At 36.8% G+C, this 22949-nt stretch overlaps 2 protein-coding genes across 3 annotated transcripts in view; both read left to right on the plus strand.

Annotated features, from left to right (window-relative positions):
* Positions 1-204: 204 nt before the first annotated feature.
* On the plus strand, positions 205-9120 carry myoz2a (myozenin 2a). Of its 2 annotated transcripts, XM_060873460.1 has the most exons (6): positions 205-486; positions 1450-1537; positions 3563-3726; positions 4331-4460; positions 7954-8137; positions 8464-9120. In XM_060873460.1, the coding sequence occupies exons 2-6, from the start codon at positions 1456-1458 to the stop codon at positions 8717-8719; spliced, it is 816 nt and encodes a 271-aa protein (XP_060729443.1). In that variant the 5' UTR covers positions 205-486; positions 1450-1455; the 3' UTR covers positions 8720-9120. The 2 variants fall into 2 exon arrangements, with proteins under 2 accessions (XP_060729443.1, XP_060729442.1); XM_060873459.1 differs by lacking the exon at positions 205-486 and having other exon boundaries at positions 1254-1537.
* A 5263-nt stretch (positions 9121-14383) lies between these two features.
* Positions 14384-22949, plus strand: part of LOC132848578 (inactive ubiquitin carboxyl-terminal hydrolase 53) — a 35055-nt gene continuing 26489 nt past the window's right edge. The window contains exons 1-2 of the mRNA XM_060874421.1: positions 14384-14750; positions 21894-22469. Of these exons, the coding sequence (XP_060730404.1) occupies positions 22326-22469 (144 nt within the window). The 5' untranslated portion in view covers positions 14384-14750; positions 21894-22325. The remainder of the gene's footprint in view (positions 14751-21893; positions 22470-22949) is intronic.

Raw genomic sequence — 22949 nt, forward strand, 5'->3', positions numbered from 1 at the left:
TAAATTAATGGGTTGGCCAACCCCCCTGAACACCTACACAACCACACTGTAAAATCTAGTGAAAATCTGACCCAGAAGCGTGGAGGTTATTTTAACAGCAATATATGGAATAAATCTGAACTAACACTAAATATTCAAACAGCATATATGAGTGTGATGGTCTGTGGTCTACACGTTTCTGGCCATATACTGTACATATACTGTATATACAAATATTAATTGATACAAATGTTGCTATGTGAGTTACATTATCTATTTGACATTAACAAGGTTCATTAAACCTAAGTATAGTATGTATGTGTCTGACCTCATACTATATTTAACTACATACAGCATAAGTTACCCCCACCCATTGAGCCACCTCCCCCTAACCCCCATGATGTATTTGGCAGACTCCATCAGTCCTTGGTTGAGCCGGGTCACATTACTCAGTCTTTTTCTTATCATATACAACCAAAGTCACCTACAGACACCTCGAAAGCACAGGTAAGATTCTCCTTGTTCAGGTGTGCGTATTTTTAAGTATATATTGAGAGAGCATGACCCTACAGTCATCATCTGCTGTGCTTGTGCTTGTGCTAAAGTAAGAATAGAAAAATTACAGTCATATGTTATAAGGCTTAAACATCATTAATCACATTATATATATATATATATATATATATATATATATATATATATATATATATATATATATATATATATATATATATATATATATATATGTAACATAAAGAGAGTTTTATCATTTGTAATTAAGTGCTACATTGTTTTCTGCTTTACCTTTGCTGCACTTTTTGTAACTTTGATAAATCTATTGCACCATTTTTTGTGTATGTTGCGAAGAACTTTTTTTTCATTCTTTCATTTTTTTTCTTTTTTTCTTTTTAAATAAAATATGAAATTCTGCTTAGGTTTATTTTAGTGTTCCCTACTTTGAAATGGTTCCCAAAAAAAAAAAAAAAAAGATTCTCAGTCTTTATTAAATTTTCATGGAATCATATTTTCCCATTTTTTTTTTTTTTTTTTGCTTTTCATATTTGTATTGTGCAAATCTCAGGCTAAGGGCTCAGTCTGAGATTTAAGTATGTTAAGAAAACGGTGTAGAAATGATACATAAAGGCATAAATGATCAATTCTCTGTAGAATCACTTTATCATTTCACTGGCCTGATGTAATGTCCCTAATGTAATCTCCTTTTGGCTTCACTGTCTGGTCCAGTTAGGTTTACAGGTGTTTGGATTGACTGTATGACAGAGTCTGTCTGAATACACTTTTGCATCACATTTAATAACCCAAGCTTATTTAAGGCATGTACTTCATCATTAAACACATAAAATACATTTCAGATAAACAGTGTGTGAAAATATCTCCTATGAATTGATTCTCTCTTTGATATAGACCCATTGAATAAACTATATGCATGTAACTGCTTCCTTTTCTACACAGGACACAATGTCACAGCACTCCTTAATGACAATAAGAGAGAGGAAAATGCAGGCAGCGGCTATTTGCAGAGAAATCCAAGGCACTGATGGTATGATCTTTATTTAGCTATTAACAAAAATAAACATATCTAGCCATTTAGACATTTTACTAATGTTTGTGGTTGACAATGTTTAGTTTCCTGAAGGATGGAACAAAAGATAAGCTAGTGTTTACTGAACACTGTTTTATCTTTTACTGTCTTTTTTTGTATGTATTAAAGCCATGCAGAGGATAAACAGTGTTTACAGATACAAAAACATCACGTGATGTTTTTTTCCTCAAAACTTCAAATCTCACACATTTTACACATATAGTTGACTTTCCATGTAATGTTTTTATTTTCATGTGTGTGAGACTTTTTTTATTTTACGCAAAATTTGTTTCTTTTAATATGCTCTAACATTTTACAATTTTAAAGATGTTGGGCATGTGGTTTGATTTTTCAGATGTGATTTTTCCTCATGTGGATCATTCTTTTACATAGGTGATCATATGTTCATATTGTTTACATGTCCACTTTCAGGGCAAAAATGCACTTTCATGTGTGTTTCATGTGTAATCACATGATCACATTTGAAAAGTAATGTGAAGCATAAGTAGTGATTTGAATATTTAAACCCATCAATTTAGATTTATTAAAAACAAGTATTCCACTGTAAACATTAGTTATATACATTCGAGTAATATTTCTTACATTTGTAAGATTTGTAATTCTACAGTATTACACAGCACATTTTTGCTTATGGACTCTTACAGTAGCCACGAACATGCTCACCCTTCACAGACAGACATCCGACCATTTTGTAAGGGTTATTTTTGTAATTCACCCTCTGCCACACCCTCGCTGGGCTGTAAATAATCCAATGAAATGTTTTTACAACTGAAAGCAACTAATACATTTGTAGTTGTCCATAGGAGGCATTTCTGGCCATAGAAAACTGGCAGCTGAGTGAACAAAGATTCATACCTGCTGCTGAAATATGCTAATGGTGTATATTTCACAATGTTTGGTGGATCTATAACACTTCTGTAATTGGCCAGTGTTACAGTGTTCAGTATAACTGGACAAATGAGACCAAGGCCTAAAAAAAGACCTCTGTGGGAAACCTAATAGTAGATCTCAGGTCAAAGGAAGGATGAGTTAGTAAAGGATTAAGGTACACATGTAGTTTAATGTAGTCTTGCAAAAAGATCTAGTTAAAGAACTAGGTAAACTATTGTATGAATTTATACAATCTAAATAATCTAAATATTATGGAAATAGAAATATATTCTATATTGTGAAATGTTTTAGGGGTATATACTTATTTCTCATCCAGTGCATAACTAATACACATAGACTAATGCCTTTGATAACTCTACACCCATATTGGCCATTCTACTAAATTAAATGTATTGTTTGCCAAATTCAAGTCAATTTATATAGTTTTAATAAATATAAAAAAATTATTTTAGTTATATAAATTATATTGACAAAACTTGGAAACCTGACCATCAAGCTCACATGTAACAACCTCCACTTTTCTGGGAATGCTTTCCACTAGATTTTTAATGTAGTGATGAATATTTGTGCCCTTCAGATATTAGGGAAATCAGGAACAAATTGGGCACAAAGGTTAAGTGCATTGTTGCCATTCCAGTTCTTCCCAGTGTTGAGTGGGGGTTAAGGTTGAGTTGAGGTTAAGGGTCTGTGGGGACACTCAAGGACACTCAAGGTCAAGGGCTGTGCAGAATACTACACCGACTGGCAAGCCATGTCTTTATGCCATGCTGAAACAGCTTTGGGCCACATAGTTCCAATTAATTGAAAATGATATCCTACAGCACACAAAAATTTCTAGACAATTGGGTTTTTCCAAAGTTGTGATAATCATTTGATGGAAGATCCACATAAAGTTGTGATGGTCAGGTGCCTGTCAAAATCAGCATGCTTGTGTGATCATTTGTAGGAACCAGGCCCAGTCTGTAAGTAGGAAAATGGCCTGAATTTACTAACAAATTATCTCTAACAAATCATTAGCTGATGATTAAATTATATGCACACCTAACATATCATTTGTTGATACTCCCACAGGGTCCGGGATGGTTCTTGGCCGAAAGGTGAACACGCCTAAAGAAATCATGCTGGAAGAGCTTTCTTTAGCTTCAAACAGGGGATCTAGACTCTTCAAAATGCGCCAAAAACGCTCTGAGAAGTACACATTTGAAAGCACCCAGAATGCATCTATCCATATGACTGTAAGTATTTACACATGACTGTAACTAGTTTGTTAGAGAGTAAGAAGAATTCAGCATTCTATATATATGAAATGTAGTTACTGGGTTGCTGTGAGCTACATTACAGATATTATTTGGTCATAGAAACAAACTACAGGTGTGTCAGCAGTATTGCTTTATTTGATTAAAATGGAAATAAATATAGCACCTAAATAGAGCATATAGTTTTTGAATCTTTAAGAATATTAAGATCATTTGTCTGATAAGATTTGAGCAACAGCTTAAACTAGAATGAGGAATGCTTTTCAGCTGCCAGAATCTACACTGGCAAATGATACACAGACAACCATGTGAAAAGGATCATGTATCAGATAAAATTGCTTGGATACATGGGTGGAGAAGAGTGTGCATCATATTAAATATTCTCTTTAACAGTTTACTCTCTCAGCCATAATGTTCTTTTTGATGCTTTGGGGAAAGTAATAAGCAAAATGCATCATGTATTCTAAGAATCTGAAATTTACAGCACCTCTAACTAAGAAGCTCTTTAACATATTACCTTTCAAGAAATATCCTCTCCCTCTTGTCCTGTGTTAAATGCTACTCTCATTTATCATTCTTGCAGGATGGTGTGATTCCTCCTGCACCAGGTATTGAAAACACAGTTAATGGTGTAGGAGTTGACCAAGCCTCAAAAACTCCTCCAAACACACCTGACCCACATACCATGCCTAATCCTGACTGTATTGCCCCAGGTTAGTGCTCATACAAAACAAATGCACAAACTTTCAAAAACCCCTATGCGAGATAACTATTCAGACCAACATGGAGCCTGCCAAATGTCCTTATAATAAATGGATCTACTTTTATATAATAATAATATCTTACATTTGTATAATAATATGACTGGATTTTTAGGTGGGAGTTGGGCATTTCTGCTACACGCTTCACTGTGAGCATTCCTCTGTAATAGCTCCGAGCCTCTCCAGGAAGTTTGTCAGGCATTTCCTGTATCTTCTAGGAGCTGGCCCATTGCAGCAGCTGTCCATAATAGTATTTTTAACAGATTTTATCTTTTTATATCCACTGGTTTGCTGAGTCCACGCTATACTTACTGGCTTTACTGTACTCTGATGTGCAGTACTATCAAATGCTGTAATGGTACTTGTACAAGGACATAATTTTGTAAGAATTTAAAGTCAAATCTGTCTTATAGTGCAGGACTTATAATGTTCAAGAATGTTCTTAAGCTAAAGTTGGGGCTAGGCTTGGGAGTTACTGCTATAAAATGACACAACAATGGATTAAAGCAAACATTGCTACATCTGATTGCACATTGTGTGAAAATACTTCCTAATTCCCTTGTAGTCATTGTAAGTTTTCATAGACTAGACAGTGATATCCAGCCCTCTGAATATCACTGCTGAAAATTCTCAGCTGCCCATAACCTTTCATGCACTGATTCTGGTCAGGCCCTTATGGTTAGCTGCCCAGATTTGAGTGATGCTTGTCTTGATGTGCATGATCTATAATTTTTTTTATAGTGAATTCTTTTACTATATGGAAGGAAAAAGTAGGAGGAGAAAAAAGTAAAAAATAAAAACAACAATAATTAAAAAAAAATGGGGACAAAGCATAAAACTACTTTCAGGATTGGCCCTTTAGAATGAACCATTTTAAATAGACAGACAACTGTTTAGCTGTGGGAAAGAAAAGAAACATGCTAAGAATAAAACATTTAATTAAAAGGGGGCAAAATACAGGCATATTACACTGTAATTTCGACAAGGATCAATACAGATCTGTGGCTACTTAGGGATAAACCGACAAGAATATAAAGTAAAACCATTAACACATCTATAAAACAACTATAACACATCCATGAACAGATTACATGTTGATCATGTTGCACCAATTTTTGAATGGTGGCACCAAACCATACAGATACTGAACGCGGAATGTATGTTCATCTGGATCATCAGAAGAAATGGAAGACACTAGCTTTCAACAGCTGCACATAATTAGATAAAACTAATACCACCAACTCGGCTTGACTAATTTTAATTCAAGTTAGTGTGTCACTGTGCCATTACACAGCAAAGTAGGTGGCTGTTTGTCACTGTCAAATCAGGATAGAAGCACATTACATATGCTTTAACCACTTAGCAAAGAAAGTTGACTTTCTGAAACTCATAGCTCCTCCTAAAATGTACGCTTTTGTAAAGAAACAGGCAACTGTACTGTTGAATCCATCTACAGATTTATTGAGAGGCAGAGTTAGCAAACAAAGGCAAATACAGAAGGCAAAATCCAGACCTGAGATAATAATCACAGTTCAAAAAGCAGGGAAATACAGTCCACGATGCAAACAAAACTAAAATCACAATCCGAGAGCGAGTCAATAAAACAGAGCAAGAGATCAGTACACATGGCTTGGTATGATAGCTGAACTAACCATACTTGCCGTAGTGCCGTTGGTATGGCCAGTTTAAATGTCTGTTTTGATGGAAGTTGAAGCATGACCTGAAAGTGATCAGAATTCTTGCGATGGCTCCCTTGCCATGCAGGGAGGGAATTCATTAGTGGAGCTCTTACAAACCCCTCTTCTAAGAACACCTCTTGGTGTTTTCTTAGGGTGTCTTCTGGGTCTCGGGGAGGCCAGAAAGGGTAGGTTTAGTGGAATTCGTCCATGAGGGAAGGGTCCAGTATGTCGTGGGCATTAACCCAGAATCTCTCTTCTAGGCTGTTCCCCTCCCAGTCCACTAGATATTGGAGTCGTCCGTGCATTTTCCCGGAGTCCAATATTTTTTTCACGAAGTAAACATTAATGTTGCGAGCGGGATTGGAAGGTGGGGTACACATAATAGTGGTAATGTTGATCTGCCAAATGATCCAAATGAAAGAGATTAAAGAGGGCTTAGGCTGTTTCCATATCTGTGGGTAGGCCTTTTAGGGGTATAAGCTTACAGGGTTTGGAGAACTCTAACATGGGAGATTTCCTCCATCAGATCCCAGCATACAGGTGTGACTGTCAGTGGTAAGATGGGTTCTGGTGACGGTGTTTGGTGCACGGGATCGTGGCAATGGAAGAGAGCCTGGTTGATATGTAATAGTAAAATTTAACCCGGTGAAGAACCCTCTGGGCTTGGCATGGGTTAAAGTGTGTGGCACTTATGATGTATTCCAGATTACAATGGTCCATGATTACTTGGAAGGATCATTTGACACCCTCAAGCCAATGTCACCATTCAATCAAGTGTAGAAGGCGGAGGGAAAAAGTTTACTTGTGTTTTGTCTTTGAGAAATGATGGCCCCTATTCCACAACTGGAAGCATCCACCTTGAACGGGATGTTGGGATTGGAGTATTTCAGTACAGGTGCCATTGTTGAAGCTCTGTTTGAATTAATCAAAGGCCGCTTGTGCTTGGTTGGGCCAGGCCATTTTCTTAAGTTTTACTCTTAGTAAGCTGGTGAGGGGAGCAGCTACTGCACTGTAATTGTGCATAAACTGTCGCTAAAATTCTGCAGCTCGTTGATGTTCGTTGGGGGGGCACGGTCAATGACAGCCTTTACTTTGATTTCACTCATAATAACCCAATGATGAATGATGACATAACTGAGGAAGGTCTTGAGAAATACACATTTCCCAGCTTTGATGTAGAGGTGGTGTTGTCTGAGATTAATAAGCACAGTGCATGCGTGGGCCACATGAAGTTCAGAAGATACTAGAAAGATACTAGTATCGAAAGATACTAGAATATCACCTATGTAGACTATGGCACATTGTTGGAGCAGGACTCACCATACAGCATCACCAAATATTTGCAGTGCCAACTCTTATAGCTTCCTAGTTTTATTAATATATACTATTATTATACACAGATCCAATAACAATTTCCTGAAAAAAATAATTCTGTTGCCCTAGAAGGTTCAAGGGGCTCCCCTCAGACAAGTGAAAAATAAAAACAAATTATTTATTTGTTTGTTACCTCTTCATAAAGATTATAGGATATTGTTTGGGAATCATAATTTTATTTCTAGAGTAGATACTTTGAAATGTCAAATCTTAGTTCAAAAACTAGAACATTAGAGAAGGTTTTCACAGAAAACAGTCCATTTGGAAGCCTGCTGGCATGGAAAATTCTATTCCCATGAAGGCAGCGCAGGTAACATGTCTTTCTGACCTGTGACTGTCTATCTGCTTGGGCAGTGTAGAAGCTTTTCTCACTTTTGATGTGTATTCTTTAGGTTATGGAGGTCCCATGAAGGATGTTCCAACAGAGAAATTCAACCGCACAGCTGTTCCTAAATCCTACTTCTCTCCCTGGGAGCAGGCTCTTATCAGTGATCCCTCTCTAGCAAACATGGTGCATTTACAAATGCCTGAATCTGAGCCCACACCTGAGATCCCACAGTACAAGAGCTTTAATCGGTGAGTACTGTTCTTCATAAAGAAAGTCTGCTATTCATCTGTCTAATGCATTAAATGCAGTTTTTAACACTACTTAGGAATATGTCGGAATCCAAGAATACCACGTTTTCTGAGCCAAAAGATGCAGCAAGAAAATATTTTAACATTTTTTTTAGAACTATTTTCAGCAATTTAAGATTGACTGGGTAAAATAAAATGTTCAAGCTTGCATTTAACTGAAGAGGATTGTTTTTAGAGCAGATGTGTCTTCAGGCAGTAATTTTCTTTAGTCATATTAGTTTCAGAAGTATTAATCTAATCTATCTAACCTGTTGTTTGAATCCTAGCGTGGCAACTCCATTTGGTGGCTTTGGAAATGCTACTAAAACCCCGGTCAAGTCAGTAGAAGTGAACATTCTCCCAAGTGAATCCGGTCTTCAACCACCAGAAGATGTGACTGGCCCCATGCCCTCACGACCCTCCTTCAACAGGACAGCTCTAGGCTGGGCGAATGATAATGCCCCTCTGTTCCTTGCCTCTGCCACCCTGGAGCCCAAATCGTCCAGGTTGCAAATGTTTATCCCTGAATCTGATGAACTTTGAATTTCACTTGCATTGCTAATGTGATAAATATAATTGAATCTAATTTAGGTTGCATATTCAAGTAATATTAAATTATATGTAAAATTGTTTACAGTGTCTTAGTGACTGATCATCAGTGTAAAAGTTTCAGTTCTTTTATAGAAAAGCATTGCAGTTAATATCACAGATTATCTGCTATAAGTAATGTGAGAGTTTTCCTTTCTATAAATATTTGTTTAGTTACAGTGTCATGTAATGCTTCCCGCTTTACCATATAACGTATTCTATTATACCTATCATAACTATTCACCTATAAGCCCTTGAAAAATATCACATTTCACACTACATTATGTGTGTAATGTTTTACCGCATGTTAAAAAAGCATTACAAACACATTATGCCTTTTTTGCACATGGAAACCTGCACATGTACTGTATCACAATGTGAATAATATGTGACATAAATAAAAAACAAATGCCCTACATAAAATCTTTACTTTAAGGAAGACTGGCTATTATTATTATTATTATTATTATTATTATTATTATTATTATTATTATTATTAATGACAAATACTAAAACAAATGTCATAAAGAATAGTTGCCTGCTTTTACTGTAAATAGAAAAAAATGAGAATTTACTATTATTCTACTACTTGTGTCTAATGCATGTGATGATTACTTTTACCAGTGAATGGCTTGTTATGAACAACTTGGACTGCTCAGGTCAGCATGTGTGTTCAAGGTTATAGACTCCAGACCTGACAAATCATATCTGTTTTGCTGAGAAGATGGGATAAGTGACATGTGTCTTGCCTTTTGGCTGCATTGCTGTCCCTTGCATTCAGTCAGGCAAACAGTGATGGGTTCAGTGCATGTCTGTCACAGCTCACTGGACCTTGTGCTGCACTGTAGCAGGTCAGTTTTTCCTGAGAGACTGAAGCAGATTTAGAAATGTTTGGTTTCATAAATTTTCTTTAATACCACTTTGCTTAAAATACTGTACCACCAACACAAGAGTGAGTTTATGCTTTATAAGTAAAATGTTAAACTAATATTTTTCCTCCTGAGCTGATTCTGCTATGTGTTCATGTCCATGTTAATATACGTTCAAGTAAAACTGCAGCTTTACATTAATTTTAAAGACTCTGTGCAACTGATCTGCAGCCTATGCTAATTTTAGCTGATCTGTTGCTGCAATTGTGCATTTTTTACAATTTATATTACATACAATAAACTCAAAAATTTAAGTAAAAAGTTCAACTCCTTGAACATGGAATTTAATTCAGTGCAGCACAGCAACATATCCATCTTATGGGTGAAAGGGTTCTTGCTGGATAGAAGCCAACCAATTAGCCTGAGACCCTTTGCATCAAAGGTAGTAGATTACACATTCATCTAAACAGACAACAAATGATCTACTTTGAGCTACTGTATGATTGATGCACAAGCTATTATCCTACAATGTAATATACTGTAGCACACACACACACACACACACACACACACACACACACACACACACACAAGATGCTGATGCTGACAGAACTGCTAGCAAATTGTTTTAAGGTCATGACACCAATTTTCTGTCTCAAACCTGTACTTGGTAATTGCCTAATGACTCATGTTAAACGTGATAAAGCAGGCAAAATACAAAAGGTGTACAGCACATAGAGGGAACCAGGAGATTCTGAAAGTCTAACCACAATTAAGGGGTGATCTCAAGTTCATTATTGTATTATTCCCAAAAGATTTTTCATTGACATATGATAGAATGGCTGTTTTGATTTTGGTGTACCCGAGTACTCTGACAAAGAAATTATTCTTCAGGAAATTTTTCTTCTACCTCTGGAGAAATAGTCTTTACTGCATATTTATCATAGCTGGGATTCCAAACCCTGAATGAATACCACAAAAAATTATGTCAGAAAATATTTTGAAGGCCACTTTGGTCATTCAGTACAAGCTGGTAATGTAGTAGGTATGGTAGTGTTTTTATTTCATAAGCAAGCAAGCAAAGGTAATTAAAGACCCACCCAGGCATAAAGTGTTGAGTTGGGAGTTGTCTGTTTGATGTTCTTGACACCAGGATTCAAAAGTTATTTGATCAGCCCTGAACCATGCTGACTTTGTACACATCTGTACTTGAAACAAAGGTTTTTTTCTTCTGTTATTATCTGTCCTTTTAGTTTATTGTTGAGAGGATTTATTTGGGCACATAGCTTTAGCATGGTTCATAATAGTCTAAATCATTGTAGTTCTGCTTGTGCTAAGTTCTGTTATGTATACAATGCTGTAATGCTGTTTTCTGTGAAAATGTTCTGAAATTTAAATAAGAATAGAAATTTGCAACAGCACTGGCTTCCGACTGAATTCAACACACTGCAACTCATAATGTAACATATAACCATAGAGATTTGGGAGTAAAAATCTCCTATTTGCTTTTCTCTTTTTAATTATAGTATATAATATACAGTAAACATTGCTGCCACCGTGTTTTTGATGTCTGATATAAAGAGTGCACATCATCAGCAAATGACCCAGGAACAATTGATCATCTAGAACAGGTTACAGTACATTGTGATTCATAACCCGGATTCAGGCAAAGTGAAAATATCCAAGGTCAAAACCTTGGTGGTGAATGGGTATCAGGGAACTTAGCAGCAGGGTGTAATGTGTCAAACGTGTCGGTTAAAACATCCGCTATTAAAGCAATTCCATTCAGATTCTAAATGATTATTTATCTATGGAAAAAAACAGTAAATACTTGAGCATTTAAAAATAACTAATATCTTCAACTGTTAGTAGGGAATCACAGTGGATCTATAAATATACTTTGGCACTATATACTGGAATGGAAAAATAAAATTCATGTTAAGCAGCGCAGAGTTCAACTGAGTCATGGTCAAAATCCCTCCTTGTTTTTCAAATGGAAATCAGGTCCTCCAGAGTCCAATTAAAGCCTACACAACTCCAACCAGTAAAGCACAACCTGTTCTCCAGAGGCTGAGGTGAATGATGTATATAGCTGTTTTATATAGCTGATTGAAACACAACTGAACTATACATTGTTAACTAATGCACTGATGCTTTCTTTTTACATGCTAGTTATGTTAACCAAGTTAAACGTTACCATGTTTACATCAGTTGAGAAGTGAAGGCCAGGAACAATAAAGTCTCATAGAAAGACTGCACTAGCAATCTGCTCCACACAAGGCAATGCATGGAAGAGTTTTATTCAATGATGCGTCAATGGAAAAAAATTATTTGTATCTTATCCTAAATGTCAGGGACTGCTCGTCTGCTCTAGCTGTATCAGTGAAAGTCTTTGCTACCACGGCTACAGCAAACATTAAAAGGAAAATACATCACCATCACCACTTAACAATGTTCCAGGGTTGATGTAACGTGGGCAAATGCCAGAAATTTGTTCTTGTGTTCAGACAAAATGTTTGCTTCACTTATGTATTAGAGCTGTTCAGTCAAAAAAGAACTAATATTTTTAAAATAAATTATCATGGATTATCATGCCTCCCTGTAGTTTGATCAAAAAGATTACCGTGCCATTATCATGGGTCACCAAGCAACCACATTAAACCTGCATTATACCTGAGAAGTGTAAATATCACCGATGCAACTGGAGATAATGTACATGTGCATACATTGTATTTTAAATGTCTTGTGGATTTTATATATTTTTGTACTCATATACTTATTTTAGACTGATGGTACTGACATAGTAAATCAGAATGAGGATGGATTATATTAGAAATAATATTGATAGAAATTTCAAAGCAATTCTCTACACAATCAATGGATAAATTTATTTGGGTTTTGTATTCCCTTTTTTTATTGTTTTTTTTTTTGTGACATTGCCCTATTATTTATAATGTGTAAAAATGATCTTACCAACAATATGGCACATGATAATTGATAGTTAAAAAAAGAAATTAAAGTTGTTGACCATATACAGTATCTGCTCTTCTAATTTGCAATGCATGCCAGTAAACAGCCGCTTGGGTCTATTTATTTATTCCAGCTCCTACTGTATATGTGAATAACAGTGAAGTGCAGAATAGAAGAAGTGCATTCGAAATATAATCCTAAAATGTTCAAGATTTTGTTGCCTAGAGACCTACTGAACACTACTAATTCTTCTCATGAGCCACAGAGATATTCCTCAGATGCCAATACCTGGAAATATCAAGGCTACATGTGAAAACCTTTCTACTGTACCCATTAGGCTTGGCATACATGTGGCCTACATTATTGCATCACAAATATGGAATGCTGTTTTTCTTAATTGGTTTTAAGACTGAAGATTAAATCTTGACAGCTGACATAGAAACAGATACTCAAACAACTGACTCATTTTTTCCATCAATGTGGGTGATGCTCATTCATCGCACTGAAACATATGTACTTTGTTTAGGAACCCAGAGGAAATGCATTGACACATCAATAGGTTTCTCAAGTGCTTCCTGAGGAAAAGCCTTCTTACTAACTACTCTTTATTACTCACTCTCGTTGCTTTTAACAGTTCATCAGACACACAAATAAATGACTGATAGGTACCTCTACCCTAGGCGTTACATTTATTAACTCGTTTATTAATTGGATGTAGATTAGAGAACCTGAACATTGTGCAAATATTACTATATATACAATAAAAAAACATACACAATTTATAATAATCTATTTCATGATTTATAATAAACCCTTTCATTTTGACACAGATATTTTGCTAAATTTGACAGAAACAGAATGAACCCATATATTTTCTGTGGTGGCCTCAGCCATATTCTATGGTGTGGTTTGCTGGTGCAGCAGCATCTCTACTGCAGAGAGGAAGAGACTTGACAAGCTGATCAGGTAGGAAATTCAGTGCTGGGAATTCCTCTGGACACTGTACAGGAGGTGGGAGAAAGGAGGATGGTAGCAAAACTATCGTCATTGCTGGAGAACGACTCTCACCACCTGTATGAAACAGTTTCATCTCAGAGCAGCTCCTTCAGTGACAGACTGTTACATCCTTAGTATCTAAAGAAGTGATACAAACGGTCTTTTCTCCCTGCTGCTATTAGACTTTACAATCAAAGCTGCTCCCAGTGAACCAGTCACCATAATGCACACTGTTATTACTGTTTCACTGCAATAATAAACAATAACAAAGTATTTTAAACATGTGCAATAACAGAAATTTTGAAAAACGTGCAATATTACCTATGTGCAATATGCCTTCAGTGCAACCACTACTATTTTTATACATTTTTGTTTTTGTATATACTGTATATTATATTATGTCTTTATTCTTTATTCTTTTTATATATTTTTGCTACTGTAACAGAGAAATTTCCCCATTGTAGGACGAATAAAGGTATATCTTATCTTATCTTATATCAGTACGGTAAAGCAATACTGGAAGAGGATGTGCATGTGTATTCCTGAAATCAGTAGACAACCTTTGCTGATTACGTGCACAAATATGTACCAGAAAGGTTCAGCTCATCTCTTATGTCTTAGAGCAGCACGTGCGCTGCGTGTGGCCAACGCGCGAGACTACAGAAAACACGGCGCTGTTTGGGTGACGAAGCTTCAGCCCTGTGCTGTATACATGGGCGGGGCTTCAGTAGAGTGCAAGGGGGCGGGGTTTGTGTGTACGGGGAGGGGCGGGGCCTCGAGCTCAGCACTGGAAACATCACTAATCCTGAATTTCAGGTGGCTGCAGTGAGTCGATTCCGCCGCACACACATACTGTAGAGGGAGCTGCAAGCTTACAGGGGACACCGCGTTTCAGAGTGTTCTATTGAAGTACAGAGTTACGTGAAAAAAAAAATGAAAAGGCTACATTTCAACACAAAAAGTGATATTATTTCTTGTCAGTCATCCTGTTACTTTACTTAAGTGTCAACTTCACTAACGCACTCGACTCTTCCGCCTTTTGACACTTCAGGAGCCGAGACGCCGAGAAGCGAAATGCCGACACTTGGGAATATTTTCTGATTAATTTTATCGGAAAGAAGCGAAATTATCCTGTTAAGTCGTCCCGCACGGTGAGTAACGAATGTCGCGATACCGCTTTGCTGCTTTTTGAGCAAACTTTCCTCGCCATTGTTGTGTCTCCGACTGCGCGCGTGACGGAGCCGGAAATCTACCTGATTCAGGTGACCAGGTTTCGGGTGATTCAGGTGATCTAATAAGAGCTCACCGTCACATAACGTATAGCAGAGTGGCTTTTTAAAATAGGATTCATTTCATTGTATAAAATAATGTAAGATATTAAAATCTGCATTTTGTTCATTTATTTCTTTCTTTCTAACATAATAATATTACTACTACTATTATTAATAGTGATAATAATAATAATAATCCTCGACAGCTTGTGTAGCTTTCTTTAAAAGCAAGTGAACGAGGAAGAAAGAACAAAATGACGATATAACAATTATGGCGCTTATCCTTCGTCTAATATTTGCTTTTTTTTTTCTTCTATTTTTAAGTATTGTAAAGTTCCCAGTCTTTTGTATCTTCTGGGCGTCATTTTGTAAACATGCTGTTCTTTATTCACTTTAACTTTTTAGCTTCACCAGGAATTTAGAAACGACCTGCTCTTTGTTTACTTCTTGAGTTTTATATTAGCTCCTGTTGCTTTGTGCCTTTATCTCGTCTTATGCTCATTTACGTCAAACGTTTTATTTATTTATTTAAAAATAAATAAAAATGATGCCTTGAATATATACCAGGAGCGAATATTCCCAAATAAATGTGTCTAATAAGTAACACACGTTGTAAGTAAACGTGCTTTACTTGCACACACTGTAAATAAGTACACAGAGTTCTGATGCGTCAGGATTGGAATTTAAAGCTCCAAGCACCCATAAAACCACAATTTCATTCTTATCTAACTAGCTATATGAAGTACTTAATTAATCCATAATGCATTCAACTATGCCGAGTTGATAAATAGTAAATGAATAATTATTGTTGCTTTTCTAAAAAGCAGCTGTGTTTTGATTGAGTCACTTTACTCCTGTCCTAAACATTTCCACAAGTATTTTGTGGTTAATGATGTAGGAGACGGTTGCATTAATTTTCATGCCTGCTTATATGTTGACAAATGATGCTGTAAATTTATTGTTTACCTGAGTTTTTTCCTTTATTTAGTTATTCGCTGACTATTAGTTATTTAGATAAAATGACTAAGAATGTTCCTCCACTTTCCTTAAGAATCTTTGGCCCCTCTCAGTTCTGGCAAGAAAAGATTATTTAAGTGGAAAAGGATTAATCATGATCCTGCAATCCAGTTAGGGTGTATTATTATTATTTTTTTAGATTGTTTATTGTAAAATTCCACAATTGTTTTAGTCTTTCACATGGGCAGCTTTTAAGCATGTTTACGTGGAGAGTGAAGAGAATGCACAGGTATGCTGAAAAACTGGCTGATTATTGCCATGCTGCTGCGACGTGCTTTAAGGTCAGCAGTGTTTTTCATGCTGTTGCCTCATTTCAGTCCTGCAGTATAATGTAGTCCCACAGCAGTCTCTTGCCTCCTTGTGGATGTGAATAAAAGATGAACAGTCTTGATGCTGGTCAATTTCTGCATATCGGTCCAGTAACACTGGGTATCTGAATGATTGACGGTGTTAGATCATCATGATCAAGGCAGCTTGTAAACTGAAAACAACAATGCAGAAAATTAAGTGCTATAAAAGAAGTCTGGATTCTTGGGAAAGATGCCATGAAGTTGAATGAAGGTTTAATCTCTGTTTGAGAAATCCCATTAATCACATAAAAATGAATGGAAAGAAAAGCTGTTGGCTGCATTGAAGTGCTGACATTTATTATCAAGCCACACGGAAGTGAAAATGTGTTTAGGAAGTGGCTTGTCGCATTTAAGGGACATTATTTGGCCTCTCGGAAATGTTCGAGGAAAAGCCACTGCTATATCATGTACCGTTCTTGATGTTGGGTGTGTCTATGAGAATGAATGTGCAGGAAAGATTTTGTCTTGGTTTTTCTGTTTGCTTTCAAGACGTGATGACGTGAAAAGTGTGTGTGTGTGTGTACAAACACACTACCTGTACAATCTCTCAGGACTTAAAGTGCTGACTGCATGCTGGAACACGGCGCACAGCCTACAGGAAGCCCACACAGGAAACGGCCACTGCATTGTTGCTGGAAGCCAATACGTCCCGCTCCTGTCCGCCGGGAATCCAGCCGCTCCTTCGGTGTTGTTTCAGAGTTTCAGAAGCGTGTCACATTTCGCCCCTACATACACTCGTACAAAGGCTAGACATCCTTTTGCCCAACTTCATCTGGCATTGGTTTCTGTGTGAATAGGAAGAGAAAATATTTTTTCAGAGAGCAACAGTATGTGTCTTGGTTTGTTCTACAGAGTTGAACTGCATCCTAAATTTCTTACCTTCCTGTTTTATTGCCTTATAAATTCTAAAGCTGCCATTGTGCAGTTTTGTTTATTTTATTTAACTAGTCTAGTCCATCTATTGACATTTTTCTTTACAACATAAACTTGTATGTTATTTATGGCCGTTGTGAATTCCGTAATGCTGTTTGCTGTCATTCTGACAGCAGCTAATCGAATTAGTTGTCAGTTTAAAACAGTGAAACTGTGACACTGTTACTGTGTGTTGTGCTGGAAGAATAGATGGAACATGAGGGTCCTTCCACACCTCGGTGGGCATATGTTGTTTACTTTATATTTAAGTGCAAACCTGTAATTATTATGGATGTTTTAGAAGTTTGTTCCGGTGATCATCTTTAGGTTTCATCATCATATGAATAAGTTAGGCCCATGGTAATTTCATAGTAGTTTGTTGACTTGGTGAAAGACATGAATCATTTAAAATAACCTTCTGTGGGTGTGAAGTTATTTACATGTCAGACTACTGGTGAAGCAGTTAGATTGCAGTTCCTGTTACACTCTTTGTATTCCTTCTGTACTATTTCATCATGTTCATGATGGTTTCCTCCAGGTTTTCTGGTTTTCTCCCAACAACATAAAAACAGGTTCATAGGTTTTGTGATGGACTCACGTCCGTTCCGGAGTGTATTTATTTTGTTGTTCTCTGTATATGCTCTGGTTCCACTTGTGATCCAGAGGAGGATAAAGTGATTGTAGTTACACAAAACTGAATGCATTTAAAAATTAAGGAGGCATTATTATGCCTTTTGTGATGAGATATTTCACTTCTAATATGAGTGTACGATTCTTAATTGAGACTGTTAGACTCACTTATTGACCTTATTTGTCACTTGGAAATGTGCCATTCATTACTTTTTTTTATTATGTTTTAATTTTTCTGCTGTCACGGAACTACACTATAATGCAGCCCTCAGGAATGTAATCTAAAGTGGCTTACAGTTTTGGACACAATACCAAACTGACCCAATTATAAATTCCTCCAAAGGCAGAAAAGTCTCTTTGCAAAAAAAGTCTCAGAAAAGAACTTTTCAGATGCTATTTTTTGCTGTTGTTCTTGTTGTTTTGCTTCATCTAGTTGTTTTTTCCTGAGTGGTAGAAGTTCTCAGTGTAATGACCAAAAGGCTTAATGAGAGGACGGCAGGAAGTGATCTCGTATGCAGACTTGCCCTCTGTAGGAAGGGTGCGGGCAGTTGTTTGGTTTAAATGACGGCTGATATGGTGACCTCATGTCATCAACAGAACAAGCTGACTGTCATATTGTAATATTTCACATGTTGCAAAAATGTTATGAGTATCATTAGGCTAAGATCTCAATCAGGCTAAGATTAAATCAGTCCTTACATTGATTCATCACTGACTGTAGACCAGACCTTCACCAGGGGTGTTAAGACTGCTAGAGTTGCCCTATATCAGATATTGTTTTCTCATCATCTTTCATATTCTTTTTTTTTTAATGCCCACAAGTGATCTCTCAGTGGAACTGTAGCGTGTGAGCTGTCAGGAAAAATTACTGTTTACTATCAGAGCTATGGTGTCTTTTCCACTCTTATTGTGCAGCATCATCATCATCATACTGTAGCAGACGTAATTTTCTCTCTGATGCTTCCTTATAGAAATTATTGAGTTGGCTGTTTACTGGAAGCAAATGTTGACTCAGACACCAGCTATATTTAATGATATTGGATAAAGAGATGGAGATTTTAATCGAAATGAGAAAAATTAGATAATTTGGCAGTTGACTGAGTTATTGGCAGAGATGATAAAAAATCATTATTGTTCTAGAATATTCTGTTGCTGATGTAATCTACTCTTTTCATATTAATCCTTAATCATTGTGAGCTGCGATTCAGCCAAAAATAATTTTGTGGATGATGTTGGCTTGTTGTTACACTATGCCTGCAATGTTAAAAATGCTTTTACTTCACCTGTTTATTATAAATAATCACTACTAAGTGAGGTAAATAAAGCACAGCGTGCTGCTACCGACAGCGAATTGGGAAAAATATATTTAGTAATGTTCATTCAGGTTGCCTGGTCCATCTCTTCTCACCCTCTTCCAGTGAATTTTCAGGTTGGTGTTTCTATCACCAATCATCATGATTGCTTCTTGCAAACATGTGGACAGCGTGAATGTGTTTTTGCGGTGATTTGCCGGTTGCCTTGGTAGTTTTTTTTTTATTCTTCTTCTGCTTGAAACCTCTTCATCCCTCCAGACATATTCATTGTATCTAACTGCTATATGAATTTAATTGTTGGCTTGTTAGTTTCCGAACAGATCTCTCTTTATTGCAAGTGTTTACTATCTCTAATGTGGAGATGCAGTCTCGAAGCACAGAGTTTAAGCTTAATGGCCTGAGCTCTTTAGCAGCGTGTGGCTTAAACACCTCACCTTGGAATGCTGTTGCTATGGTCGGCTGTGGCCCTGTTAAAAGCGGTCATGGGGCCTCCTTTATTTTCTTTTTTTTTTTTTGGCTTTTAGTGATTTTTTTATCACTTCTTGTTTGTTAAGAATATTGAAACCCAGAAGAACATGGCTAGTGAAACTGCTCAGCCAGTGTCTCTTGGGAACTTTTTAAAGCAACGTGACACAAACATGTTGCTGAACTGGTTGGTAAATGAGATGTTATGTGTACTGGGTGACGATGTGGTGCTCAAGCACTCAAACAGGAAATTGCAAAACCGTCTAAGTACAAGTACATTGGGTTTTGTTCGATTTGGTACTCATCAGTAACCGTATCAATAGTGAAAGAGTAACCAACTTAGTATTAATTAATCAGAGATATCATGGAACATTATATCTGCCACTGTTTATGTTTAAAACAGTGGCTTTTTTAAATGTTATCTAGTTTATTTTAAATCTAGTGCATTATCTAGCTACAGTATATAACTTACCTCGCAATGGACAGCAGGTTTTGTTTCATTTCAGAAATTTGCTACTGTACAACTGTAAGTAATGTTCATTGAATTGTTTTCATTGTGTTTGTTGCTAATGACTGATAGCAGCTGATCTTCTTCAGGAACGTCATCCTGGGTAAGATTTATTGTTTTCATTTCCATAGTCTTGTTTTCTCACCTGGTTGCTGGTGTGTTGTGTGCTGATGTGACTTCTCATGCAGTTGTAAATTTGAGATACTTTATCAGGTTACTTCTCTTGTAGAAAGATGTAGTTATACTTCTCAGTTGTGAAGAGCTCAAATTGCTGTTCCTTGCTTTGATATGCTATCGCTTGTTTATTAGTGTGACACTGTTCAAAATGTATCATGTGATATCAGATGCTAGTGACTAACATTTCTAGTTTGAGTAAATAAATGCAGTTTGGGCTTCTACGCGATGCCAGTTTTAATATCAGTACATTCCTACAATGAAGAATGAACGAATCTAACCAACCAATGATTTGACTATTATTCAGTACAGGAACCCTTAACAGATGTTGAAATCGAAAGCCTGAACAACTTGTCCATTTCCCTTCTTTGGAAAAAGTACTCCTAATAAGAGAAGGTTATAAATTTCTTATTTTTGGCAAGGTTAACACCAAAAAAAAAAAAAGTTTTTGTGTTGAAACTGAGCAGACGTTCATTCCACAGTATTAACCAAGGCTTAAACCCCAAACCAGGAAGTGCACGTAGTTTATGTGGATGAAAAGAGAAGTGCTGCTAGGCTACAGGGGACTGTTTATCCTTCATAGTTTGAAGGATGGCTTATAAGGGTACACATGTCTTACCAAAATGTGCTGTGAGGCAAATGGTTTGGCAAGTTAATATAAACTTCCAGACATCTTCACATGGACAATAAGCCAAACTAAAATATTTTCCTGTCAGTCTTTGGATCTAGGCTCTTTCTAGACAGCATAATGGAGAAATGTCTGTTTACATTAGGTAGCTTGAACTGTAACAGGCCTTTCTTTTGTAATAATTGGATACAATAGTCAATGAGAATACCTGGAGCAAGACTGTGAAAATAGGAGGCATAAGTTGACTGCAAGAAATTGAACCATGATGATAATGCTGAAGGTATCACTTTTACCACATCACTTGCTAAAACTGCTCATTTTGTATGAATTTGAAATCATTTTGTGAAGGATCGTTCACATAAATAAATCATACAGCTGTGAAGGTGCAGTGACGAGAAGAGTGAGAGCTGCAGTAATTGGAACTGGCTGTTTCATTCATTTTCAGTAAGAGATTAATCCTTGTGTGAACGCGGAGTCCATCCAATTAAACATTGGGTTTGAGGTGGGAACACACCCTGGGTGGGGTGCCAGTCCAGTGAAGGACACCATATCCGCACATTTACACACTCATTCACACCTAAGAGTAACTTTAGTTACTGGCTTGTTATTTTTTTGGGGAGGAAAGCAGAAAACCAGGAGGAAACACACACAGATATGGGTTGAAGTTGGCCAACTGGAGTAAAATATGAAAAAATGAATATGAATTGATTTCAAAATGATCCAATCACAGTCAGTGTTTGTTGTAACTCTTCAAATTGTTAGGGGAATGTTTTCTTTATAGAAGTTATAGTTGCTAGTTAATCCTTATAAATAATTACGTTAATGCTTATAAACCGTCATACAAGATGAGGAGTAATCTAGATAAGAGATACGTAGATAAGAGGAAGATGATTCCCATGAGGGATTAGAACTTTCACTTGTATGGTAAACTTTAGGGGGAAAGGTTTGCATTGTCACTGTGGATTTGTATGGTCTTTTAACAAAGTACAAATTAGTATTAACGTCCATATCTTTTTGTCCTCCTAGGTTGCATTTTCAAAGGATTCATTACTGAGGCCCTCATGGAGCAACAGCCAGGATATGGATGAATTTCCATACAAGCTGCTAAACTGTGAAAGGTCAGATCTGGTCAAAGAATCTGGATCCACTTCAGTAAGGGAATGAACAAACCATTAAAAGACTCAAGCAGATATCTACCATTTTCTGGTCAGGCCACTGGTCATTCGATTGGTTGGTAAGCTTGGAGACCAAATTGTAGAGACTTTGAATGGACATCAGACCCATGTTTGAAGCAGTTGCAAAATCCTACTCTGATGTTCAACAACACTTTAGCTTCTGCTTGTGGAATTACATAGCCTCCCATTGAAGAGGCTCATCCAGTTCAAGGAAATAACAACAGAACTGTGTCAATTAGAGTCTCTGACTTAGCAGGAAGGCAGATTTTCCTCTCACAGTCAAATGGCATGGGCGAAGTTCTTCAGGAAACCAGGGAGCAATCTTGGCAGGGTTTACCAGCCAGGGTCTATGCTGTCCCTGGCTCCTACCAAAGGACTTCTCAATGAGCCGGGACAGAACAGCTGCTTCCTTAACAGCGCAGTGCAGGTATGTATTTATTTATTTATTTATTCATTCATTCACTATATATTTTGGCCTGTTGACATGTCAGACCTCCTGTTTTGTTGCTTTATTGCAATTTCTTTCTTTGGAATTTACATCTTGGTTTCAATAGACGAATATTTACAACATCTTGACTTCCACCCTCAGTCCCCCAGAAGTGACTCAGAGGGCACTCTTAGTCATGCTCCCAATCTGTCTGCTTGTTACTAGAAGGAGAAGAGTGGGTGTATGGGCACTATGTCTGACCATCTTTTTCAATCATTCATCACGTTGTAATGTGGTCATACTCAGGGTATGATTCAGTTCCACATGTCAAATCTTCAGGCTGAGACATTCAAGTAGGAGTGGGGGGAAAAGAGAAGCAAACCTCTATGGTGCTTTTAATATAAAGATATTTTTTCTTTTGTATGGATGTTTTAAGCAGGCTGACGCACCATGAACCATTAACAGCAAAGCAAAGGAAAG

This window comes from Tachysurus vachellii, chromosome 7 (genome assembly GCF_030014155.1).
Source record: "Tachysurus vachellii isolate PV-2020 chromosome 7, HZAU_Pvac_v1, whole genome shotgun sequence".
NCBI lineage: Eukaryota > Metazoa > Chordata > Actinopteri > Siluriformes > Bagridae > Tachysurus > Tachysurus vachellii.